The sequence below is a fragment of the Ursus arctos genome, unplaced genomic scaffold (assembly GCF_023065955.2).
Source record: "Ursus arctos isolate Adak ecotype North America unplaced genomic scaffold, UrsArc2.0 scaffold_10, whole genome shotgun sequence".
In the NCBI taxonomy this organism is placed as follows: domain Eukaryota; kingdom Metazoa; phylum Chordata; class Mammalia; order Carnivora; family Ursidae; genus Ursus; species Ursus arctos.
The window spans coordinates 29,165,456-29,177,808 of NW_026622764.1; the positions used below are offsets into that span (position 1 = coordinate 29,165,456).

The following is a 12,353-nucleotide window of genomic DNA, read 5'->3' on the forward strand; positions in this document are numbered from 1 at the left end:
ATTTAGCAAAAGAGGAATCCTATTCTTTATCCTATTATAGTAAAACCTCTCACTAATTCAGAATTTATTATACTTCAGATGCAGTATTTGTGATCTTTTTTGAGTAAAAAATTCAAAGTAATTTCTTCCTCTGAATTTTCAGGGTCATACTTATAAGGGGAAACCTGTCTAAAATCACTAGCTTTTCAAACCAAGGGCTCAAGAAATGAAGGATTCCTTCAACGTGCCTTCAACCTCTGGGTCCAGCAATTAATTCTTGTATGTTAAAGGACTTTCATGTTTATGGTACATTTGTATGTAATATAGGCCTATTTTGAATTATAATGTAGGTAACCACATTATATTTTTGTAGCATTTAGTTTAATATATAATCTGTACTACTTGAAGGTATTAGAACTGAATTTTTACCTAAATGTTCTATGATTAAGACCTTTTCAGTAAGTCATATGGGCCAACCCATTCTATGTTATTCCGAATTAGTGAGGTTTTACTGTCCTAGTGTTATAAAGAGTTTAAAGATTTTTGAAATAATAGAAAGTTATTTAGTTATAAAAAGGGAACTCATAATTTCGGCCAGTCTTGTCTTATCTAGATTATTACTAAAGGTTAGAGATATTGTATAAAAGAAGAAAGGGTAGCATTGAACATAAAAGAATTTGATGTTATTCTGTCTAGCATTTGAAAATGGGCAATAAAAATTCATATGTAATTAAAAATGTATGTAGATCCCCATGTGTATCTGCATATTATACACACTTGTTTAGAGTTGCTATACCGCAGGAGAGTGGCTTAGACTAGCTGACCTTTTGAAATTCCTTCCAGATTTACATTTATTCCATGTGCAAGGAATTTGAATCTTGATGATATAGAGGTCATATTTTTGTGATGTGTAGTTATAGATTAAGAAAAATGAGTTGTCTCCCTTATTTACACATTCCAAACTAAAGTTTTATATTGTGGAATGTGATTTTTATTTTATGACCAGAATGCCAGAATATTCAAAGTCAAATGTAAAAAATAAGGGTGAAGGGAAATGCTTGAAGCAAGTTCAAGGGAGGAAATTATAAAAAGAAGGGGGGAAGAAAGAAGAACTGAAACAGAAAGGTTTGGTTGAGAGTAGTGTTTGGGGGCCAGAAGAAGACCACAAAGTAGAATAACTGAGGGGCAGGGTGGGACAGGAAAGATGAATGAGAGCCAGCCATTGGATTATAACTTATTGGATAAAGCTCTTTGGTCTTTATACATTTTTTGAAGTTCAATTGAGTGTAACAATACTGATGGACAGCGTAGCCTTTCTGAGATGTATATGGGAAATCTAAGTCATTTGCAAGTCAGCTAGCAATTTTTTTTTAAGTGGCTAGTACTAACACTGAGTTTAAAATAATTGTTAAATGACTTTGCATGCAGTTACTTTTATGCAAACTAAATTTTCCCATGTAGACTATTTAGAATTTTGTTATTTGTATAATTTAATGACCCATTTACATTACGTAACTGACTAGCTTAATAGGTTTTATCCATAACCAAATCTTATCTCTGTTTTTATTGATTTAGTCATATTTGCAAACAGAAATATATAGTGTATCTTTCCAAAATTGCTTCTTTGCAGGTAGATTCTTGATCTATCACTTCTAACAGCTGCAGATTCTTCTTGCTTGTTTCTCTTAACATTTTTCTCTTGTTCTTCCATAGTAAACTGATTTAAAGTTTTATTTTGAAGATGAATAATGGCTTAATCACAAATTATAACACTTACAGATGGAAGTGGAGAACGAGGAGAAAAAGATGCCAGCAAAATCACAACATATCCTCCAGGTTCTGTGCGATTTGACTGTGAGCTCCGGGCAGTACAAGTCAGCTGTGGATTTCACCATTCAGGTAGCAGCTGGAACTTTAGGGTATAACTGCATTTTTACAATTGTGCTAAATAACTTATTTGTTTAGTTTTGACAAATGTACTCTATTAAGTATGTGATAAAGCTGTGGTATGGCAGTTTCTTTCAACTCTGTAAAAGCTTTGTATTTGTTACAGAATCTCTTTTAAAACTGTGGCATGATAGAATCGGTACTTGTCTAGAGATCTGGTTTTTAATCTGCTTTCTGATGGACTTATTTTATAATTCAATTAATAAAACTCCTGAAGATGAAATAATCTAAAATCCCTTTGCACTCTAGGAGTCTGTGATTTTTATCACCTGGTCCCATATTTTGCTCCTGTTCAATGAAAAATGTGTGTCAACAAATTTCTTTTCTTAAAATGTAGAACATAATTAAATTCTTAGTAAATTATTAACATTTGACCTGTATAGCCTAGGTTGTACTATGCAACCTTTATAAAAAGAAAAGATGTTAAATTCTTTGGTACTAAATGTATTTCCTTATTTGATAAGGCATTGACAGATATTAAAGTTCTGATATTTCACTGAAGTTGTGCATAATTGTACAGGGCTCAAACCCATCCGCTACCTATATAATTATCCTAGGTATGAGAGAACATTATTTTCTATGGATTTTCTACTCATTATTAAAAAGGTTTTATAGTTGGCCCAAACTGATGTCTTATTAAATATTAATATTATTAAAGGGCATTTATAAGAATGTTAATGTATTATGAAAAACATTATGCATTTTATAACCTACAAAAATATTTTACAGAACTAAAATTATATTATCTTACTAAATGAAAATTGCCTGTGATTCAGTTACCCATTTTTTTTTAAGTTTTTATTTTACTCATCTGGTACTCATATGACAGGTGCACTCCTTAATCCCCATCACTTATTTCACCCATCCTCCACCCACCTCCCCTCTGGTAGCCATCAGTTGGTTCTCTAAGATTCTGTTTCTTGGTTTGTCTCTCTGTCTCTTTTATTTCTCTTTGCTCATTTGTTTTGTTTCTTAAATTCTACTTACGAGTGAAATCATATGGTATTTGTCTTTCTCTGATTTATTTCACTTAGCATTATATTCTCTAAGTCCATCCATGTCATTGCAAATGGCAAGATTTCATTCTTTTTTATGGCTGAATAATGTTACATTGTATATATGTATACCACATATTCTTTATCCATTGATGTCAATTACCCATTTTAATGGCTCTGTAAATTTTAAATAGTGAATATTATACTGCTTTCAGTATTGTTATGACAGAAATATAAAATGTATATAATTGAAAAAAAAGCTGTGTATTTTGGTTTCAGTGGTTTTAATGGAAAATGGAGATGTCTATACATTTGGATATGGGCAGCATGGACAGCTAGGACATGGAGATGTCAATTCCAGGTACTCTGACTTTTTGTTTGAAGATACTGTTTTGTTTTACTTTTTCTTTTCCTCTTCTTTTCTTTTTTCTTTCTAAATATATATTTCTACACTTGAAATCATATTTATATAACTGTTTTGTAAAATGTGGCCCATAAATTATTGGTGGATCTTGATTTTGTGGTTGGGTGCTTTTGTGGGGATAGATGATTTTGTGGTTTCAGAAGAAAAGTTGATTTACATTTATACATTGAAAATATGAGTGACTATGATTATCACAAAATCCTACTATAGTCTTAATAATTACTATTTTTTTAAAGACTGTTCAGTGAAAAGAGACAGTGAATATCCCCAAATTGCATTTTTAAAAATCAGCAGTAGATTCATTCATATTCCTTGATGTTGTCTGTTTTGAAATTTTGGTCTAATGTTAACATGAAGTCATGGAACCATTTGAATAATTTTTAAATGAAACATGTGGTCTCTCAGAGAAAACTGTTTGACTTATCCAGAATAGTGAAGAACTGGTTGTGGTGGAGACTACCAGACATTGCCTTAAACTCATTCTTCCCTCTTCATTTGGTAGTAGAGTTTTAGTTGATGACATGACTAAGCAGCTAAAACTTCATTTTCCTGCCTCCATTGCTGCAGCATATGGCCGTGTGAATTAGGGTGATTTGTGCTTTGGAACCATGCTGTTAAAGGGGAGGGGAGTACTCTTCCATCTCCTCTCCTTCCTTCCCACCTTGCTGCCTGGAGTCCATGTGTGGTGGCAGGAACTGGAGAAGTCGATACAGTGATCATAACTTGGAAACCATAGAGACTGGCAGAGCTACAAGATAGAAATAGTCTGAGTCCTTGATACCGTAGAACTGCCACATTAGCTTCTTACAAGTGGACTGTTAGCTGAGAGAAAAATAAACTTCTGTCTTGTTTAAGTCCCTGTTACTTCGGCTTTCCTTATAAAACATCTGAACCCATATCCTGCTTAATATAGTAGTGAGAGCGCTTTTGACCAAAAGTATAGAAAACCCATCTTTATTAGTTCAGGACTTGAAGAAGTTGCTAAGACAGGATGTGATGTGCAAAGGATTCATTGGGAGGAAGCTCCTGTGGAAGATAAAAGGGGAAAGAGCAGAAATAAGCAGGGAAAACTGTCAGACACAATGCAGGTCTGACCCCTGTGAGAGGAAAGAAGGAAAAAGGATAGAGTAGGAAGTGTCTAGAGTGAAGTGCAGTTCTGAGAGAGTTTCAGGCAGGCAATGGGATGTCCTCAAGCTGAGGTTGCCTTTGGAGGAGCCCCAAGTTGGGCTGGAGGGTCCAGCATTACACCTTCCCCATGCTCAGACATAGGCTGGCAGCATCCTAGGGGAAGAATGGCCTCATGGATCCAAAGGGACAGCATCTAAGGCTGTCAGTCAGTCAGCTATGCTCCCTAGAGTAGGTTGTCAGAGATCTGAGTGACCCACGTATATGGCTGCCTCACCATTGAAACCAGCCTTATTGATCAAGTCTGGAGATATGTATGGCAGCTTCAGGTCAGACTTTGCCATAAGAACCTTCTTTCTTTTGTCAGTCTCTACTCTGCCTCATTCTCCCTTGCAGTCATAAGATACCTGCCGGAATCAACTGGACATGCATGGTTTCTCTTTTACATACAATGAATTACTCAAGTCATTAAATAAAATCCAGGATTTTCACTTTGTTCTGAAACCACCCCATTACTCTGGCAGGGATGCAGTTATTGCCATTTAGATGGTAAAGACCAGTGGTTCTTAATCCTGGCTGCACATTGGAATTACCTAGGGAACTTCAGAAATCCTATGCCTGGATTCTACCTCTAGAATTTCCAAGAAGTGTATGTTGGGAGGTGGGGGTGGGTGGAGGCGGCAAGAGCAGTGCTGGATAGGATCAAGAGTTTTTTCCTAAAAGCTGTCCAGACTCTAGTGTGCATCAGGATTAAGAACCACTCACTGTCTGTCCCTTGAGGGCAGGGTCAGATCCATTTGCAGTGCACACAAAATGGGTATGAAATGGAATGTCCTTAGTTACTTTGATGAATGTTGTTGCTAATGAGGAGAGATGATTAAGGAACCATTGAGTTTAATTTCTCACTAAAAACATAAGTGTAACATACATTTGGTATTCTTGTCAAGAGATTTTTAAAGCTATCACAATCTTTTTCCTTTTATTTAAGTGTTTTATTTTAATTCTAGTTAGTTAACAAAAACTATCACGATCCTAATGACTAATACTGTGCTTGGAAAGAGAGCAAAAGGACTTTGGCAGAATTAGTTTATCAAATATCACTGGATATGACATTTGGATATTGGACGTTGGACATGATAAAATATCAGTGGCTTGCAGGGTTGAGCAGTTACTGTCACAGGTGATAGAAGGCAAAGATATTTTGCTTTATGTATAGTTGAATGATATCCATGATATGCAGAGACTGAGTCAGGGTTGTAATTTGTATGGGGAAGAATTTGGCAACTTTTCTGTTTTTCACTGAGGCTCATGACACAGAAGAGGGTTTATCCTCATTTTCATTATCATCATCATCATTGTTGCTGTTATTTATTATTTTGTAGTCATGGTATAAGCTGAGAAAAGTACGTTATGGTTAGACATGATGGACCATCAGTCGTGTGCAGCAAGAGGGCACTTCTTCACAGGTCCTACTTTGTGCTTAGATGCCATTCCACAGAAAATAATTGCTAAATAACTATATTTCATGGTCTCTCCTGAGTAGGAGGGAAATAGTGAAAATCACGATTATAATCAAGTCACAGCCCTGAGGTAACTGTGCAATATGAGAAATGAACAGCATAAGCACAAGATTCTGCTACACTACATTGAGGTGTAATGGCTGTTGAAAGAGAAGTGCTCTTTTAAAATAAAGAGGTTACCTAAAAACATTGTCTCGTAGACCTGACTGTATCAGTGAGCACCATCCCTTAATTTGCAGTGACTTGCTCAGGTGATGCTATCATAGCAATATGTTGAGTATTTTGAATAGCTGGAATTTATCATCTTCACAAAAATATAATAGATATAAAAAGATATCAGGGTTTCTTAAGAAGATTAAACTCTGGTAGGGTTTGTCTTAACTGTTCAAAGTTGTTCTTTTCCCACAGGTACATTTTCATTCCTGGTTCCTTTGACTGAGTTGTAACTGGAAGTTTGTAGCATGTGGTGTGGGGAGAGCTAAACTGGGTAACCCAGTGAAATAATGCTTACACACTGTGCCTGGTATGCTAAACAGAAATTAGCCAAACCCGTTTCTGTTGTAACCAGTCTAGTTACCCTGTTTGTCTTGACCCATGTAGGACTTGGAAGGCAGGACACAAGATCTGTGGTATTAATTCAGAAATGAATTGATGACGTATGTGGAGGAACAGCCCCAGAAGGGACAGAGCCCCTATAGCATACATGTTAACTACCACAAAGAAAACATTTAATAGATACTTAGTTAAAATAAAGTGTGTGGTTGGGGGTATTTTTAAAAGTTTCTATCAATCAAGTGCTTTTAACTGGAATTTGTTGTATAGTACACATTAATAATGTGTGGTTAATGGAAGGTCGGTATTTTAGTGTGCATGGTGGCAAAGATTAAGAAAATGTTATTGATAGTCTCCTTACTTAATGTGTTGTCTTGGCAGAATGACTGAGTACATTCTCTAGTTTGGGTCCTGATTTTATCACTTGGTGCCCATATGACCTTGGGCCAAGTTACTTAACTTTCCTTGTCTCCGTTTCTTCCTCTATTAAATTGGAATAAGTATATTTCCCTCAGAAGGTTCTTGTGAGAATTCAGGGAGATCATGCCTGTCATTTACTTAGCACAGGGCCTAGTCCACAGTAAGTGCTCAGGGATGTTAGCTGCTGCTTTTTAAAGTGAATATCAGAAAGCTTGTGCGGGCTTTTATATTCACTCAGGACATGAGTCTACAACCCTCTTTTTGGTTTATTTTGTTTAGTATGCTTCTAAATGTCTGAGTGCCACTTTTTTTTGTTTGTTTTTTACCATTTTCAGTGAACCTTAACGTGGATGTTGGCAAAGAGATTATATGGTTTAGATGCTTTTATTTTCTGTTTTCCAGTAGAATTTTGATCATTCTTCTAGTGTTTTTGAGTTTCTTCTTTTTCTTGCTAGACTGTCTTCATTCTGCATTAATATGTTACTCAGTCATTGTATCTGGAACCATTTAGACAAGGTTGAAATCTTTGCTTCATCTTTTTCCAACTACGTAACTGCAATTTACTAGGCCTTACTTTAAATATCCCATAGGATTGTTGAAGAATTAATGCAGTGTATGTAAAATGCCTACTGTGCACACATGCATGCAAACATACACGTGTAGTTTTTCTTTTCTGTTCTTCCTGTTTTTTTTTCAGAATAATTTAATGAATAGGTTCACTAATATTATGGAAAGAGTTCAAAGACTATATTAGAAGGTCCTCCACCAGCTCTTGGGAAAATGCTTTAAGTTCTTCATATCTACCCATAGAGTTATTTTAATGATGAGTGATACATTCTATGTAAAAGTGCTTGGCAAACTACAGACAGGTTAACTATTATAAGAATATTCCCTTTATTCTTTGCTACTGGGCATTTAGAGAGCATTAGTTCACCATATAGCCCTTAGGGCAATTGATTTTTTGGCAAAACTCCCTGTAGCTCAGAGTTGAAAACCATTTACCTTTCACTGCTATTCTTGGTCATATTACTCCATCCACAAGTTAAAAAACTACTGCTCTTTTGAGGAGAGGCCATTCTGCTCTACTCCCCTTTTATTACCTACCGTTGAGTCAGTTGCCTTTCATTCATCAAAAATTTAGTATCTGTTTCACAGTGTTTTCTGACTGTGAGTCTTGTCACACTTGTGAGTGACTTTTGAATGCTTGTCAGTGGTCCCATACAGTATACTTATCTTGACACCTTCTATGTAGTAAACTTGACTTCCACATTCATGGTAGTCATTCCCAGGACCCATCTTGGATCCAGCACAGCTCCAACTCTGAATTCTTAAGTTTAAACACCTCCTACTCTGATGCTCATTTCTTCTTCTATTACTTAGCTTTACTTTATTTTTTTTTTTCTTGGCCTTTGACTTCATTTGACTTTATCAGTACTTCATTCCCCACTGCCCTCTACATTTTTACTCTTTTCTACCTTTTTTACTTTATTTTCTCCCCAAGTTAGAGATTGTTATTTGTTCTCTTCACCTTTACTCTTACCAGTAACCTCAGTTTTCTTTCCCTCTTGGTCTTGATGCTAGGGCATGGCAAACTTCCAGCATGGATCAATCTATCCATGTTTTTCTGTGTCTAACTTAGGCTTCTGGAAAAAAGTAAAGCCTTGTACGTATGCAGATTGTTACTGGACTTCCAGATTCAACCAGGTCTTCCACAGTGGGCAACCATTTTTCTGCTTTGCGGTTTTGAACTATTTGGTTTAATACCTCTTGAGAATTTGATGAAAGATGGGGTCTCTCTTCAGAACAGTAGATATAAGAATATACACATACAGGTTGGCTTACAAATTTAGGAGGTTCAAGGATCTCCTGAAGCTCACTCATAGACTTCATAGAAGTCCTTTGAATCTTAGTTAAAAACTCCTGGTCTACATATTTATTTGTTCCATTCACCACCATCCCTTTTCTGTAATCTTCAAATCCTCTGCTTACCCATTTCTTTCTTCCCCTCAACACATGACTTCTGTTTACATCACAGCAAAAATAAAAACCATTGGGTGGGAAAATCTTTAGCCCACCAACTCTACAAACCTGTCTGCATCCATATTACTTCTTTCCTCCTTCTTCATGTTTCTTTGAAAGAGAGGGACCTGTTCTCACCGTGCTATGAAGCCTACCTAACTTTTCCTTAGGGATCTAGCTGTTTCTTTTCTCCTCTCTAAACTGTTTCTTTAGCCTTTTTATCTCCACTCATGCCTTTAAACTTCCACAAATCTCTATTGTCTTAAAAGGGACAAAGCCTCATTGAGCTTCATTTTTCCTTTAGCTGTTGGTTCTCCTTTCTTTTTCTTTTTTGTGCGGAGATTCTTGAAGGGGTTTTGCGTAGTCTCTGACCCCACTGTTAACTCCTCATCTGCTACTGTTGTGCCTATTTTCCACCAAAGAGATCTTTTTCTTGCTAAATCGAGTGGTCACTTGTATGTGTATCTAGAGTATTTAGTGTGTACATTATTTCCCCCTTCTTGAAACCTTCTCTTCCAGTGACTGTCTTCATACCGCATTTTCCCAGAGTTCATTCTTCCTCTTTGTTATGTCCGGGATTGCTGTGAGCTCTTCCTCTGTCTGTACCTGAAGTGTTAGAAGAAACTCATAATAAAAATGAAGATCTCTTCTTTGCTCTAATTGTCTTGCTAGCTAGATCTCATTTATTTTCATGGCTTAAGTGAACGTTACCACCATCTGCCTTATTGCTTAAACAAAATACCTTCCTGCCCTGTATCAGTCACCTGCCAAGTCTAGTCAGTTCTGTTCCTTACAGCTATCAAATTCATTAATTTCTTTGAATTCATACTGTTTTTCGTTCGGACCGTCATCATAACTCCCCAGATTATTTCGAAATTTTCATAACTAGGTTTCTAGGTGCTATTTGATGCAGCCTGAATAACCATTAGAAAATATATTTAATGTAATTTTTAAAAATTTTAAATTATCATGGGACACCTGGGTGGATCAGTCGATTAAGGATTTGACTCTTGATTTCGGTTCAGGTCATGATCTCAGGGTCATGAGATCAAGCCCTGTGTCAGGCTCCACACTGAGCAGGGAGCCTGTTTAAGATTCTCTCCTGACCCCTCTGCCTCTCCTGCCTGCTTGTACTCTCTCTCTCTCCCCCTAAATAAAAAAATGAAATTAAATTTTAAAAAATTTGAAGTATCATAATTGTCTCTAGAACAGAGCTCTCCTATTATGTGTTGACTATTTCTACAGTGATTATTCTAAATACAGATAATGATTATTCAAAGTGGTTAATAAATGCTTAATAAAGTCATATAAAGATGGATACAATGGATATAAGGATGTCATTTATTGTAATAGTTACCATTTATTCAGTGTTAACTGTGTGCTGGACACTGATCCAAGCACTTGACTTATATGAGCTTCTTTATTGTTCATAGGAACCCTACAGGGTAGGTACTGTTTATTATTATCCTCTATGTTAGAGAAGAGAAAACTAAAATACAAGAAGGATGAGTACCTTGTTCACAGTCTTGGTCACAGTGCTGGTGTGTGGTGGAGCCAGGCTTTACACCCAGGCAGTCTAGCTCTAGAGTTTGAGTGTCCAGCCACTGCTTTAGTGCCTCTCGTCATACTGTATTCTGATTTCATTAACCACTATGTTAAAATCTAAAATTATAGCTCAGTTAAAAAGGGTAGAAAAAAAGGATATAAAATTGATTGTTTTGTATAGCTCCTGGATTGGATTCCTGTTAAAGCAACATATGATTTTTATTTCATCCAACAAGTATTTATAGAGATCTCTAACATGCCATTGCTATAAAAGGTAATTTTTTTTTCCTTTTAAAACAAAGGTAACACCAGTCTTTCAGAAAAAATAAAAATTATGTGTCCATAAGTAGGGTAGTAAATTCAGGAAATCTTTTTAATAATCTCTTTAAAGTCAGTGATAATGTCTTTTTCATCTTTATATATCTGGCACCTAGGATGGAGGCAGGCATATAATACCTCAATAAATATTTACCAAATATACTATTAGTGCCTTTTATCTCTTCTATTCCTTATTGCAATGTTTATTTATTGCTTTTTATTTCTGTTGAGTCTTGTAAGAAATTGACTTAATTTTTTTTTTTTTTTTTTAACCTAGGGGATGTCCCACTCTTGTTCAAGCTTTGCCAGGCCCTAGCACACAAGTTACTGCAGGCAGCAACCACACGGCAGTACTTTTAATGGATGGACAGGTCTTCACATTTGGAAGTTTTTCTGTAAGGAACTTTTTAAGCATTAATAGTATTGCATTGTACCATTGCCTTACAATTTGTCTGTGTTAGCTGTTTTTTTCTGGTTTCAGTGAAATAATTATTCAGTGTTATAATTATTGCATATGCATATTTCCTGTCTTCACATCCAGCACACACAAGACCTGAATGACATTACTGTGAAATAATTTTCTTCTCCAGTGTAGTATTAGAATTTATTAAATTTAACAGCTGTGTTAGAATTTGACATGCTTATTCCAGGTCAAAATCCTTTAAGCTTTCAGTAGAGCTAATTCTGTCATTTGAAAGCTTATTTCCCAAGTAGCTTGCAAAGATTCATTTTCTTAACATATAGAAGTGTTTCTAATTTAGAACTTTTTAAAAGCTTGGTTTTCTTATTAGATTTGTTTAAAATTATAGTTTCCTTTTCTCTCTCCTCTCTCTCTGTCTCTCTCTGCTTGCCTGTTTTGCTCTCTTTTCTTTTTGCCAAAGCTTGAAAAAGAGCGAAAATGCTCTGAGAATTTTGTATAGTTTGGCCATAGTAGAGATCAAGGAAAAGCCTCATAGACTGTGCTGATAAGCCGGTACCATCTCTGACATGGTAACTATTCAGAACTCCACGTGTCTCTGGGATGTAATTTGCAACTAATGATTTTTTTAAAATACAAATGTGAACTTTAAGAAAAAATCTTTTATTTGGGAATGGTTTTAAACTACAGAAAGATTGCAAAAAAAGGAAGAATAGTGCATAGAACACCTATATACTCTTGAACCAGCTTCACCTATTGGTAACATTTTGATTTGCTTTATCACTTGCGCATGCGTGCTCTTGGTCTCTCTCAAGCACTGTGCGCGCGCGCACACGCTCTTGTGGGCGTGTGAAACATTTTTTTTTCTGAATCCTTTAAGAATAACTTTGCATATATTAGGATCCTTTATTCCTGAATACTTCAGTTTGTATTTTTTTGATTGATCCAGTAATTATTTTTTGGCATTTTTTTGTCTCCTCCGGTCTAAGATCAGGTATTGCATCTGATTGTCATGTCTCTTTAGTCTCCTTTAATCTTTACCATTTCTACACCTTTTCTTTGTCTACTGTGATGACATTGACATTTTTGAA

The 12,353-nt window shown here is 35.8% G+C and overlaps 1 protein-coding gene across 20 annotated transcripts in view; it reads left to right on the forward strand.

Annotated features, from left to right (window-relative positions):
* The window catches only part of MYCBP2 (MYC binding protein 2), a 253,185-nt gene that overhangs the window by 82,443 nt on the left and 158,389 nt on the right, over positions 1–12,353 (forward strand). For 19 of the 20 annotated variants that reach the window (XM_057307879.1, XM_044381881.3, XM_044381882.3 and 16 more), the window contains 3 exons: positions 1,759–1,878; positions 3,201–3,282; positions 11,122–11,239. In XM_057307879.1, the coding sequence (XP_057163862.1) occupies positions 1,759–1,878; positions 3,201–3,282; positions 11,122–11,239 (320 nt within the window). Of the gene's footprint in view, positions 1–158; positions 259–1,758; positions 1,879–3,200; positions 3,283–11,121; positions 11,240–12,353 lie in introns of those variants that run through there. The other variant, XM_026493433.4, reaches the window with a different exon arrangement.